This window comes from Harpia harpyja, chromosome 6, assembly GCF_026419915.1.
Source record: "Harpia harpyja isolate bHarHar1 chromosome 6, bHarHar1 primary haplotype, whole genome shotgun sequence".
NCBI lineage: Eukaryota > Metazoa > Chordata > Aves > Accipitriformes > Accipitridae > Harpia > Harpia harpyja.
Window position 1 is genome coordinate 61504702 of NC_068945.1, and position 14953 is coordinate 61519654.

General features: G+C 38.8%; 1 protein-coding gene across 9 annotated transcripts in view; it reads right to left on the reverse strand.

Annotated features, from left to right (window-relative positions):
* Window positions 1-14953, reverse strand: part of SEMA3D (semaphorin 3D) — a 147944-nt gene that overhangs the window by 51993 nt on the left and 80998 nt on the right. For all 9 annotated transcript variants that reach the window (XM_052790051.1, XM_052790054.1, XM_052790045.1 and 6 more), the window contains exons 6-8: window positions 12772-12865; window positions 9321-9449; window positions 3288-3430 (exon numbers count right to left, since the gene is read on the reverse strand). In XM_052790051.1, coding sequence (XP_052646011.1) covers window positions 3288-3430; window positions 9321-9449; window positions 12772-12865 — 366 coding nt within the window. The remainder of the gene's footprint in view (window positions 1-3287; window positions 3431-9320; window positions 9450-12771; window positions 12866-14953) is intronic.

The following is a 14953-nucleotide window of genomic DNA, read 5'->3' on the forward strand; positions in this document are numbered from 1 at the left end:
GAACACTTAAGGAAATATGGGAAAACATCAGGGGCCAAAGTCTGATTTCCTGGCAGTTGAGGTCTCGGAAATCAGTCTCTAAGACTGCAGGCTGTAACTTTTGCAATACATCACCAAAACTGTTAAAGAGAAGCTTGTAACACAGCAAATGCAAACCGCTCTAATAATAAACAGGATTTTCATACTGCAGCAGAGAGACTACTGCTTTTGGCTAATTTCCACTCCATTCCGATAGAATGAGTTTGTAACTATGAGAAAATGTGTTTCTATATAGAAAACAAATAAACAAAAACCCCAACAACCTTCCTCCCTCACCAAAATCCTTCTGTGGACTCCTGTAAGTTAGGATTTTTATTTCTCACTTTATTTGAGTGGGGAAAATAGGAGGGAAACCTAGGTCTTTTCTAGGGCTATATTTGTGCGTATGTGAGGCTGTTCTGAAATAGAATTAACAATTCTGTCATCATTTTGTGGTGGATATGTATACAAAAATGTGGCTGAGTTGTTACTTGACTGCAGAGGGCACAGTGCATGGATGCTGCAATTTTTTTTTCAAAATCTGGCTCAGTGTGTAATGATTGTGTCATGTCTTTAGCTGATGCAGACTGGTTCAGCAGTAGGGGCTTGAAGACAATGTAGCTGTGAAAGCTTATGCCTGTGTTTCTAGAAACAGAAATACATGGGTCCATGGTCTTAAGAAGTTAAGGTTTGCATGATCATGTAATATACATATGTATACCTTTATGAGTTTTGAAAAAAAAAAAAAAAAACATTGCTGGCTAATCTTTAATAGTATTTTTTTTCTTTTTACTTATGACCTTACTTGAAAAGAAAATAAATAACCCAACAGATTACACTTAATGTAAGTAGGAGCATACCATAAGTAGTATCAGGTATTACGGACAGGCCAATGGTACTTTTTCTGCCGCCCTCAAACCAAAAATAGGAAATGCCATTTGCCATGATAAATTACACAACTCATTCTGAAAGTGACTGTTGAAAGCACTTCCCCCCAGTTCATACTGATATCCCCCAGTGATATACAGAAGGCAGATGACGTAAATCTAAATTAGTGCTATTTAGTGCTACAGTGGCTGCGTTATTACAACGCATGCTTCGAGACGGTAAGTATGGTCTTATGAACAGGACAAGTGACAGCTGTTTGACTCTGGGCGAAGAGCTGCCAGCAAGAGTATTGTAATCTTCTGGGGCTGAAAGTAGCTGGGAAAAGGGAATGCTTTCCAGAGAAGATTTTCCCTAAGGGGGAGGATCAGTGAGAGACCATATTGTTGAGCCATTGAAAATTAGCCAAAGAATAGGCTGCACTGAATAACCTCCTTATTAAAAACAAAGCCCATTCTAATTTGAGCATGTGTCTCTGGCATTAATGTACAAGAGCCCTAAGGCACAGTGAGGTAGAAAGCAATTCAATTCTAGTAGAAAAAAACTGGGTTTACACCAAGCAAATTATTTCAGACGTTGCTAGGCTCTTCCCATCCACTGTTATTCTCTGCTTGCTGGGGAAAGAAGGCAAAGGCTTAGCTTAATGAGACAGTGCAAGTAGAAATTGTTACGTTTTCAACTCTTGCACTGATCCCATATCAGAGAGAATTAAGCATAGCAGATGTTTCATACCAGAGCACAGATCCAGAGGATCTTAGTCCATAAACAGAGGAGTCTATTTGAATATTTTAATTTATATTAAATACCCATAATAGTACTTTCATTATAAAAATTTGCATTATAATTTTTTTTTATTTGCAGGTAATCAAGACAAACATACAAAAAACCAGGAGTGTGAATTTTCAGGAGAATTCTGCATCCATCAGGAAGTGGTCAGTAAATAAAGAAGACGGTGCAAAACTAACATTAATAATAATCAACATACTTATAAGTTTCCATTGTTTTGCTTTGACTATTAAAAATAAAATTCAAGACTTTTTTTCCCCATTAACATGATTACTCTATAAATTCAGTCTCATCTGAGGTACAATTACGCATGGTCGTTAGGATTTCCTTACGATACATTTGCTTTTATTATGATATCTTATCTCCTTTTTTCTCTAGGTAAAGGATGCTGGAGATCTCTAGCTAATATATCTTAGTTTACTATAATCTCTCATGTGCCTTGGCTTGAAAATGTTGTCTACCAATGTCTCCTAGTGCATTAAGTGCTTTCTCATAATCAGCAAATGCCATGTCTAGCAGCAAATCATATATGTTTGCATTTCCATTCTGCCATTAATCACACTGCAGTGAAATACCCAACTAAAGATTATCCATTCTTTCATCTGGCTAAAAACCTACTAGAGAACTGATTTATGAATGAGTTTTTTGTTTTCTTAACACTTTAGGTCAAGGACAGAAGTGTGAAATGGCTGTGGTCACTGAAATCTCAATTGGAGTTAGGAATTGGCTGGACTGCAGAGTAGTTGTAGATTTACATATTCATACACGTGTGTCCACTCTTTGTTTTTCAGTGTGTGTCCATTAGCTGACTGGGTGCTCTTCTCCTAGACACATCTTACTGCAAATCACAAACTCTTTTGTTTGTTTACTAATTTTCAAGCTTCTTAAGAAGATGATTTTCACTGCCAGCAGAGTCACATTGCCCAGAAAATGCAAGTAAATGAAAGCTTCTGAAGAAAATTTCCCAGAAATGTACCTACTTGTGTAAGTGCTGTGATGGTGTTGCTGATATCTGTTCATCACGAGATATAAACATTTGCTCAAAGCTTATATTTATTAAATGAAGACAACTTTAAAGTCCCATTTTCCTTACTTTTACCAGTGATTCCTGGGTACCTGGATTCACTGAAGACCTAAGGACAGGATGGGAGCACACCCCAGCTCTCAGTAATGCCCAGGACTGATGTACTGAGCTAGGCTCAAGGGATGGGTTTATATATCCCTCTATTCACTGGGCGCTTTCCACAAAAACCCAAGTACCTTGCCACTGTGTACACTTCGACAAGTCAATCCTCACTGAAAGCTTATGAAACAAAGCAGGTCACTGTTGCATATCTGAACGTCAATACATTATCGTTTAGAAACAGGATCATAATTTATAAGCAAATTAGATTTTCCCAAGGAAGTACACAGTCAATATCAAGTCTGTTTTTCAGGCGAGTAAATTTCAGACAACCTTAGTAACCTCTGTTCAGAAAAATTACTATGATGGCTCATTGGGTAAAAACACTGTTTCCTTCTCATCTGAAGGCGAAAACAAACCAAACATTCCAAACATTTTTTTTTCTTTAAATAAAATAAAAAGATAGAGTCCTCACCTTACAAACTCTCCCAACTCGGGAAAGGATTGTCTTGTCAGACGTGCCACTATCTTGTGATATTTCTCGGAAAAAGAAGTAGATTTTGTCATCATCTGGGTTATAGGTGTCTGGGATGGGAAAAGTTCCAACAAATTTCGCTCCTAGAAGTTACCAAAAAAATATTTTAAAAATCTGAATAAAAGTCTTAATACTTGCTACTAAATTTGTGCTTCAATATCTGCGTTTGTGTTGCATCTTCCAGTGAAATAAAAATATCACAATATAGACATGTAGTGGCAAATTTCTTACTAGCTCCAAGAGAAAACCACCAGATTCTGAAGTATTTACTCTTAGTGTGATGGTTTTGTGTATATATGTTTCTATCAATTCCATAAATATGCAGCACTATCATTGTCTGAAAATAGAATAACTCTCAGTACAAAATATTGCCTGCAAAAATCTGCCTTACTGCTCTTGCCACCAATACCAAGCTAAGTAGGTTTTCTGAAATCACATGGTAGAATTTAAATTAATTTAATTACACATTGCAGCAGTTAGGACAGAAATACACTACTGTTTACTAGAGATAGCTTGCAAAGGAATGAAAGAACCTTTATTGATCCATGGGATTAAAAATTCAATATAAATGACAGCTTTCCCAAGTTCAAAGTTTCCTTCATGTCTGTGCTGTAACAATCTTACTGACTATATCTACCAAATCCAATACAGTGCCATGCTGGGATTCCCAAGTTAGCACAGCAAACTCCACAACTGACTGGTTAGTCTTAAGGACACAGTTCTTTGTTGTGCATGAAAACAAATTCGCTATATCAACATAACGGTTTGTTTGGGTTATTTAAAACTGCTTTTTGTAAGAAATGCTACAGCATGCCTTGCCTTGATAAGCTGAGCCATTCTATTACTTCTGGTCTCTTCCAAAGCAAGCTTGGGTGTCTCTGCCTACATCTTATAGGCATGCTTATTGGGACAAGAATTTAATACATGTCCTTCACTGTCTGCCTCGGCTCCCTCGTCCATGATCTCCAGTCCTGCTCTACCTGTTCACCAGTTGGGGTTTTTTTTTGTGTTTTTGTTTTGGTTTGGTTTGGTGGGGTTTTTTTTTCTTTAAATTTGGCACTAAAAGCAGAAATTAAACTAATTCCAGGGGTCCCTGACTGCAGCAGAGTAGACAACAACACTGTCTTATTCAAGTAAACCAGATACTTGGGGAAGTGATTTTTAAGACATTCCCCAGTGTGTTATAATAGATGAGCTCTTCTGAGGGCCCTTGGATCAATGATGTTTTTCTTTAAACAGAAGTGGCTATACAAATACGGTGCAAAGAGACCCTTGACTCTAAAATACATTCTTTCAGCAATAAAATACACAGTCTTTGTCCCCCATACGCAGGCAGGCTGCAGTAGAAAGCAGTAAGGAGGGTGGTGTAAGATGGTAGAGCAAACAGAGCACACTGGTGATATGTGGGGAATACTATTATCAGCTTTTAATGTATCTTCATGCCTTTGTCCTTTTTATAATGCTTGTTACTTTATATTAGCCTTAAGGAGTTTTCACCATGAACTCTACAGTACACACAGGACAAAAAGAGGGTCCTTGATTCAGAAGTTCACAGTCGAAGGCTTGAAACAAAAATGCGATGTGTTTAAGTGCTGAATGTGCACCTTCATGACAGAAGAGTAGATTTATGGGTCAAAATAGCCACAGCACTGCTTCCATTTTAAACCTTTCTGACACTAGAGAATGGCGTCAGCAGAAAAATGAAATGATGCAGGCATCAAGCTCTATAAATTTAAGTTAAGATTTCAAAATGAGCCTAAAGAAAATATTCAATTACCCCTCAGGGCCTGTAAGGCTACTTTGAAGATTAGATCTCTAAGCGTGAATAAATACATAAATACACTTCCAGTACGGTTTCTTAAATATGCGGTTAGCTAAATAGCCATTTAACAGGAAAACCTGTGAAATACTTCTATAGCATGCTTTTGAATTTCACATAGATTTTTTTTTAATCCACATTTGCAGAACAAAACTCTGAATATATGTTTTTTGTAAATTAAATTTCATTGCTTTACTTGGCAAGCCAAATGCAAAAACAAATGTCTCAATACCAATTCCTGGAACAGGTTTAGAAGAATCTCTAACAAATTAAAGGAACACAAATATTTAATGATTTTAAATCACAGTTGAAAACACTGAAGTCGAAAGTTAAATCCAAACAAAAATACACTGTAAAATATATGAAGACAAAGAGACTGAAAACAATTTAATGAAAGAGATCATGATCTGAAAAGCATATTATGTTCCGCAAGTGAGATCTTTGTCTCATCTTTTGTAATCCATCCATACAACATAGAAAAGTGCGTTTAAACCAACTGTGAATTAGGTTTTTGGATTCTTTGCATGGGAAACAAATTATATGATGACGATTTTGAACCACTGTTTGTTTTCCCATAGACAGAGTTGCCCCCCCTAGTTGCTTCAATAGAAGGTTTTCCCACATACAAATTTCATAGCTAGATTGTATGTAACCAAACAGGGGATTAAAGGCAGCATGAGCTCTGACAATAGATGGTACAATAAATCCAGGTGTTGCTCGTGTTTTTTAAACATGCTCTTGTGGCTTAGTGGGAAGAGCTGTTACACCTAGTCCTTCACTGTTGGGTTTGCCGACGTGGTCATGTTTGCTGTTGGTTACCTGCTGGTTCTCACACCCTTCTAGTGCCAGCAGTAGTTTTAGACAGTGCAACCGTGCATGTGCGTGTGTAAGACCTACAGAGAAGTAAGACTCATTAGGCTCAGAAAAAGAGGACAGCAAATGCGTAGCAAATCCCAGAGTATGAAGAAATGAAAAAGCAACCCAAAACACTGGGAGGCAGCAGCTCTTTGTAGCTGGGCTGCCAGAAATATGTGGCATGATAAAATGCAAAGGATAGTGCTCACCTCATTTACCTTTAACCATCTAGAAGTCAAGCTCCTAACCTATACTCATCCAGGTCCTCTCTCAGGGAGGGACACAAGGAAGAAAGTGACAATGAATAATCCTATTTTAAGACAGATTCCTACAATAGGTGGGGTGAGTCACCCTCTGGAAGTGTCACCTCTCTCTGTAAATTACAGAGACAACTGAAATGACTGAGCTCAGACAGGATGCTAACTTTTGCCTTTTAGAGCTAAGTGAGCTGAACCCCATCCAAAGTTCACAGGATATAAAGAAGTCATTGCCTGCAAGTCTTTGCCCTGGCAAAGACGACTAAATTGCAATGGAAAAAAAAAAAATTAAAAAAAGATGAATGCAATTCAGGGAAGCACTCATTCCAACTATGGCTTTAGCTTCCTATAAAGGAGGGAGGAATGTGCAGCTGTTTAGCGCATGCCTGCATGTAGGGCTCGGGTGTCCCACCATGGGATGCTCTCCTCGCAGAGGCAGCATCCCCTCTGTCTTCAGTGCCACCGCGTGCAGGAGTATGAGCCTGTGTGAGCGTGAGTCATGGGAAAGATTAGCTGCCTTCCTCCCTTTCTCCTTTCTGGAGCTGCTATTCAGTCACTGAGATTAAGACATGTCTTAATTAGTCAAGATAGAGATGCCCTGCAAGGAACTGGAAAGTATCCTACGCATTTTTCCCTTATGCTTTGTCTTTCCCTCCCTTCCCTCAGGAAAGGATAATCCTGTTCCCAGAAACAGCATAAGACCAAACTTTAAAAATATTAAGGTGCATTATAGCAAAACCTCCTCAGCCCTCTGGAAGAAAACAAGTTATACATTTTATGCTTATCCTAAGTAAAACATGAGTCACGCCTGGAAATAATTTATTTCTAATTGTACAATTACTCAAGTATGTACAACTTTTCCTGGAGGTCTAACACATGCTTGGTAAATGGGTGGTAGATTTAGATTGATGGGGATTTAGATGAGATGGGAGTTTTAAACCTGAAATCAAATAAATATTTTCTTTATACCAATATTGGCTGAAAGCACAAATGTATGTAATTGGTAATGTTACACAATAAACTAGAAATATATTGGCTACCCTATGGCTTATTGCAGAAATGATCCCATCATTTAGAGTTGCTCTCAAAATTTTCTCCAACTTTAAAAGAACCATTTCAAAATATTAAAAGCACTTAGTTTATATCTATGCCTCTTAGTATAACACTGCATGAATTGTGTATCTGAAGTCTTAGACACGGCATGGCTGTAGTTTTTTATATGGCTGGAAACAATGTAAACCTGAAGAATATGTGGGGTCTTCAGTGTTTATATAGTGTGGGGTAATTTTCACGTTGCAGTCTAGCACACTAAAGCTGTTTTTCAATCCCAGACATATTAATATATTATTCTCCTTAGAAAACTTTCACAAATACAGACGCTTTAAGTGAAAACAGAATAAAACATGAATCAATCTAAAAGAAAGAAGAAAGGCAGAACCCCCCCCTCAGCCTCCAAACTAAACCACATAAACAGTTCTCAAACCTTTAGTTTATTCTGTGTTCTTGTACTGTTCCCTTGCCTCAAACTGCTCATGAAGAAACATTAATAGTGCAAAGATATGTTTGGAACTGGATATGTAAGCTATAAGTTCTTTCGGACAGGGAACTGAACCCTGTAAAGCTCATCAAGGTGGATCTATGCTAATGATAACACCATATGCTCCTCAGGACCAAACCGCAGTAAATCTTTTTTTTTAGGGTATTATAGCATCCCTTAGGAAAGCAATTACCCCAACCATCTTTCCATTCTGACCATCAGCAGGTCGCCAGTGATAAAAGTGGATATTCAGTTGCACAGTTAATTACAGTTAGAGAACTCCCTGCTGGAAGGACCCATCCTGGTTGATATCACTTACAGCCCGTTTCTTGTCTACGTTGCACAAAGGATATATAGAAATGAGAAATGGGAGATAGGAGAGGTGGGACAAGAAAGGTTTTGAGCACAGGAGATGAAAGTGGGATAAGTCAGCAGAGTCAGATGTGAGATTTTTCTATCTGTCTGAAGCACTGCTCCTATTTAGAAAGGTAAAATCTCTTTAAGTGGCTTCTCCTTTCCTCCTCACAGCAGAAATCCTGAGGTTACAGAGTTACTTCTAGACAGAAACATAAGGCAACAGCTTAGAAGAAGGGAGAGAAGGGGTAGGAAAAAAAATAATAATAGAAAAGAACATTTCCTCTTGTTGAAGTCTCAAAGAGTTAAGAGGCAAAATTATCCCTTTCAGAAGTTGTCTGCTGGGAAGACAACTTAACCCTGTGGTCAGCAGGCCCTGGCTTTACAATACACCCATAATAGTTACACAGGCATCCTGAATCAGGGCCAGTGTTGCCACATCTTTAAAGACAGTTGACGGCTAAAAGGGGGATGCTTTAATTGAGTAGGGTTAGCCTGTGAGTGAAGTTTTCCATGTTACTCTGTGTGTGGTTTGAGACTGGCTGGGTGTAAATGCAGCCAGTTTTTTAGAGGGTTTACTAGCTCAGAATGTTTTTTAACGGGCAAGAAAAAGCAGTGTTTTGCTTGGGAAGCTATTTTAGGGTGCCCTTAGTGGTTTTAAAATGATCCTCACAACAACAAAGGGTATTTTTCCCCCTCAAAAAAGAAGAAGAAAAAAAAAAAGACCTCCTACCTAAAAACGTGGAATTTCTAGTCTGTCATTTCAACATGCTGTAGGGAACAGCTTTTAACAAGTGATCGGAAAAAAGCGTTTAAAAAAAAAAAATTATTCCAACAAGACTGGAAATAGAAGCATTTAAGTCATGATATTATTCCAATTACAGGACTACCTACAGATGTATAGATCAAAGACGGACAGAATGATTAGGTCTTATGCTCCTACTCTTTCCTTAATTAGCATTTTCACCTCTGTGACTTTTCTCAAGTGCATTTTTGTTCCACTGAGTTTTTTTAAAAAAAGCCTACGTAATCCAAAGATACCATGATCTATATTTATAGTTACTGGACATATATTTATATAAGAAAGGGGCTATTAACTTCAGAGAGGCAGGGACAATGCAAATGACAACAGCATATGTTTGGGATCTTACCAGTAAGCCAGTAATGTTCAGAAATGTCAGTTCTGATGTAATGGTGGTCGTGAGAAGGGCCCAGAGAACGTGTTAGAGCAGTGTCTTTGCCAAGGAAATCAGAAGCTGTTCCAGCATAAAGATACTCATCTGCAAATGAAAAAGAAACAGGGTTTCTACAGCTGTGGGGTAAACAAAATTAAAACTATTTGTGTTTTGTTGGGTGAACATCACCTGTGTTTAATCGGCCTGTGAACTAATTTGAAGTATTATTGGCTTGTATTTTAATGGGATTTGGGGTTCTGTGAAGTTACTTACATTTAAATGAGAGTAATATTTGTAATTATATGCCTGAGAAGTAAAGAAGTCCAAGTCTAATTTTCAGATCTTTTAGGCACTCAGAAAAGTAAATTCTCCAGCCTTTAATGGGTGCTGGGCTCTTAAGGGTATAAAGGTGTATTCGACCCGAGCATCCTGCCCCGTGAGCACTGACCATGGACCTGGGGGCCGTGGCGAGGACACGACCATCTCTCCATTCAAGCTATCTCTTGTGTCCCAGGCTTGCCACAGCCCCGATGGCTTTGCTGCTCCTGGGCTTGAGCTAGTAAACATGATGGATGATTCACTATGGGAACTTTGCAGCTTGGCCCTTTCCTGGTGTAGGGGTTCTCCGTCCAACACTTCATTCACGAAGAGGAATTTAGGCACTATGGGAATTCTTCTCAACTATGTAACGTGTTAATGGTAGGAATATGGCTACAGCCCCAAATCGTGATCATTTTAACATAGCGAGTGGTCCCACTAAAATAAATGAGACATCTTACTTGAGTAAGGCAGCCAGAATTTGTCTCACAAGGAAACTATATCTATAATACAATGCAGCGTGCTTGCCGCAATTGCAGTTATTATTTAGTCTTCTGCCAGCTTTGTGTGCAATGCAAAACTTCACAACCTTAAAAATTGCACAACATTTTCTGTTTTCCTTCAGATCTCACTAATTTTTTAAAAAGAAGCAAAGAAACAGTATCACTGTGAATTTTTTTTACCACATAGTGCATTTTACAATTCTTTTTTTTTTTCTGCAAAATAACAAGATAGCTTTATTGGTTGGAGGAGTTTGGTTTTTGTTTAATGACTTGCAACAATAAATCCCTGGAGTTTGTAAAAAGAAAAAAGGTTCATGTTCACAAAAAATAATCATATAAAAAGCTGTATCATACATAAAAATCCCCTTCCAGGAGTTCCTTCTCCAGGTTTTCTGATACTCTGGGTAGAACCATTTCACAAGACCTTTTAGAGAGGAGTCCTTTGTTGAGAGTGAATGCAGAATAAATACCATTCAACATAGATGTTTGTGTTTTCATTTGCAAAAGATGTAAATGCACTTAAAAAAATAAGATCACGGGGAAAAAAAAAAAGCCAAAACCACAACCCACGATCCACAAGTACTCTATCTGGCAAAAAACGATCCATCAGCTTTCTTTTTATCTCATTATTATTGTTACTTATGTATTATTTCCATGACAGTACTGGAAAGCACATCTTTCAGACAGCATGTCGCCTTTGTAAAGAAACAATAGTGCATTCTGAAAGGTATTTGTCATAATGAGGAATGGGCAGGGTAATTGGTGTTTGCTAACTGACAAGCACTCAGTGATCGATAAATCTGAAGGGCTAACAGAAATTCTCCATCCTTGCTTAGGCTCTGCTGACAAGGCGTTTTCAGCACTTCTCTTGGCTTTTGGTATCTCTCATTCCAAGTTCCAGTTATGTATGTCCAGAACAGTTTTGGTGAGTGATAATTTGTAATAGAAGATGGATAATGAGCAGGTGAATTTTCAGTCAAAGAGACTAGCTTTTCAAATTTAGCTGTGGAATTTACTTGGGGAAAAATGCTGCGTAGCATTCAAAGAGAGATTACGTATTTCTACAAAGAATGAAAATTACTCAGTTCTGTTAACCTACATATATGAGTGAAAAAATAATGAAATATGATTTAGCTCATATATGTATAACTGATTAGAAAGTGCTTTCTGAAGGATACAAGTAATCTTAATCACCATTTTGCAGATAAATAAAACTAGACAGAGAGAAGTGACATGCCAAAGGTTACTCCTCTCATCAGTGGCATAGACGGGAACTGAGCTCCCCTGAGTCCCAGGGCAGTATCTCATCCATGAGCTGTACTGCTCTCCTAGTACTTTGGGAATAAAGCAATCATCAAAAGATAGGCCAAGAACACATTCTCTGGTCAGGCCTGTAAAGCTTTACAGTGCCCTTGTACCTTGTTGCAAAGCACTTGTCACCAGGCATAATCAGAGAGAACGGATACTAGAATACCCTGATCATTAATTTTATCTAGCCTGAAAATTCTTATGTACCAAAGTTCATGTTTTAGTTAGCTAAAAAATGGCAGCTTCTTCATTTCGCAAGATTTAATAGAGCAGTCAAAGCACTAGAGTGCTACTGAAATTAGCCAATGCTATAATAAATCATGGAGTTCTATTGCATTTAAAAAAAAAAAAAGTAAAAAAAAAAGTAAAAAAAAAAAAAAGTTAAAGTTTCTAGAATCCCATTTTAAAAATAGACTTCACGGTCATTAAACAGTACTAGGGGTCCCTGAGAAGAATAACCACTGGCTTTAATCTATTGTTTTTAATAAAGGAAGTCCTGCCCCATCTGTTGGGTCAGAATCACAAATCATCTATCTTATTATCTGAGAATAAAGACTGAACATTACTCATATTCTTTTTATAACACAGAGTGACCGATACTTCAAAGCATTGTCACCACTGCTCTTTGGCTGTAAATGAAAACGTCATGGTGCTTCACCCTTATCTTGTATTCATATGTTTGACGGACAAGTTAAATGAAAATCGTCCAAAGCTATGAACCAAACCATGACAAAAGTAGCTCTTATAGTGATTTGAAATCCAGAGGTCAAGCTGACATTCCTCGGCACCAAATGTCAGACCACACAGCACTGCGATGCACGCAGCAGGCAGATTGCACTATCTTGTTCCTAGGCTTCCAGCTTCAGAAGTGGCTACTCGAGTAAATAGAAACCTCAAAAATGTATTTATGGAAATAGTGGATGTCAGCAGACTTCAAAGGGCAGTACATATTGATAATTGCAGAAAGAGGCCCAGAAGCGCTTGAAACATTGTCTGGCTGTGTGGGTTTTTTGTTGTCTTCTGAAAGGAGAAATGACGGGTGAGGATGACAACGCTCCTGCTCAACCGGCAGAGGCTTCTCAGCCGCTCGGATGTCTCTGTTCGTGTTGCTGCATTTCCAGCTCTTTGGTGGCTGCAGGCTGAAGGCTCCCTCAGCTCCGAGAGCACAAACCACCGTCAGAAACACAACTAACGCCAGAGGAACTCCAGCAATGACATCTGCTGAGCCTCTGACCCCGGGCTCGCATACGAAGCCATCGCACGTCCGAGAGGAGTACCTGGCTCTGATCTGTCCTTACCTGCCATCACTGAAGCAAACGGCTGCTGAGGATCGAAAGGGCATTTCAACCTTCCAGACTCCAAGTTCTGAGTATCCAGCCGGAATACCGTTTCCTGAGAATAAACACATATTCATTATCCTGGCGTGGCTGCAGAGAAAAACTCAGACGAACTGTTCTGCTACCAAACAAAGTGAAGGTGTGGTAGATCAGGCAGCTATTATCTCAGCATTGATGTTTACGGTCCGTGTCTCTGTTTTATATCTGGATTTTTTTCACTCATTGTTTTAATGTAACCTGTTCACTCTATAGTGAAACACAAATCTTATAAAAATACAATTATTTTCAGAATAAAAAAGATGTATTGTTCATTTCTACTCAAATTAAAATCTGGATTGTACTTAAAAGGCACTGGCTTCTATTTGAGAAAGTGCTGATAGACTGTGTTGCAACAGGAGACCCAGAAAGGATTCTGGCTGACTCTTAAATTTCTCCAGGGACTGCTGAATAACGTTTGCAGCAGACACAGTTCAGCCCCTTTTAAATGAAAGCAGCATATGCTCTCTCTTGTTATTTTTAACAAGGCTAATGATACAAGAGATATCAGAATAGATCCTTCCTTGTAGTTCCCAAATACAGTGTGATTAATTCCTGGGTCTCGGAACAAGGGCACAGAGGAAGATAAAGAAAAGAAATTATTTAAAAACTATTCCTGATGTTTTCAGTGGACAATCAACAACCAGTTGTTGTAAGCATCAATCTGAGGTTTTATTAGAGTTTTGAATTGCCAACAAGGATGTTTCTACTTGTTCTTTTTCATTAGTTTCCTAAAGGCACGCTTAACCTGAAATTCATAGTGAGTCCTTCTGAAGGCAAACCAATTGCTCAGAGTAGTACAGTGAAGCCTTTGCAGATATAGAGACTGGATTTTCAGAATTCTGCTGCTGTTAGAGAAGGGAGATTGCCTACAGAAGTGCTGTGAGCACACTCTCCTACCTACAGTGATATATAAAATCCCACCAGTGTTCAGGAGTTAAATCACTGTGGGTTTAATTTCCATTGTAGGGACATAACTTTTGCAGCTAGTTTGAAAAAACTCAAAACACCTCTATGATTTAAACAATTACTTAAAAAAGGGTGAAGTGATTTTAATTCTTTGTTTCTATACCTCTGCCTTGCAAGAGGACTGAAGAGTACAAATGACAGTTAAGTATGCTCAAAGATGGCCACATAGGATCAGACTTCACAACACATTGATTCAATTCACCCTTAATGTACATCAGATTATAAATGACAAAACCTTTCTATTTCATTGAGGTGGCTCCTAAACTCTCTAGGCTCAGAAGGCAAAAGACCAGGATATTGAATAATTAAGCTCCTTAAGAGAAAGAAAAATCAATTCCAATTTATGAACATAAATTCCATTTCCTCCAGCAATTCTAGCTGATACAAAGCAGAATTTAACCATCAAACAACAGCCCCTGTTATCTTCCCAAATCTGTGGGGTATCAGATAAGGTAAACCAAATTCTCAGGCTACTGAGGTGGATCAGAGCACAGCAAGGACAAAACTAAATTAAAAATTAAGCAATTTCTTTTGCTGACAATGCTATGGTAATGGCCCATTCTCCTTTCTTCTAAGATGTGCAGTCCTGAGCTGCTGGGAGGACCCTTGCCGTATCACATGCAAAAAGGCTGGCTGCAAGTCCCGCAGGACTCAAGGGACCGAGGGCTTCATAGATCAACATCAAATATTTCAGACTTCACCCAGACAAACTAATGGACGCTACCAGGCATTCACACAGAATTAACCTCCTGCTTTCACTTCAGACAAAGCTTTCAAAGAAAAGAGCATCCCTTGGAGAGCTGTGGCTAACAGCACCGACCGGGCCAAGCCTCTTCTTCACCAGCCAAGAGAAGTTTTGGCAGTGACTTCAGCAATAGCAAGACTAGGACTTTAATCCCCTTTAATTGTGTGATCCCGCAGGGGATTTGTACGGCTTCAAAAGCAGTGTCTGCTGTGGGTTTGAGTCACCTGATCCACACTGTTTTCCTCTCTGTTTTCACAGCCCTGGCACTGGCCAGCAGACCACTGGGCAGCTCCACCAGCAGCTTTCAAAGGTCAGCAGAGCACTGCCTGGTTTCACAGCCTCCGTGAGGCTAGCTTGGGCCCTGGCTGTCCCAAGCATCCCACAGCTTCCTGT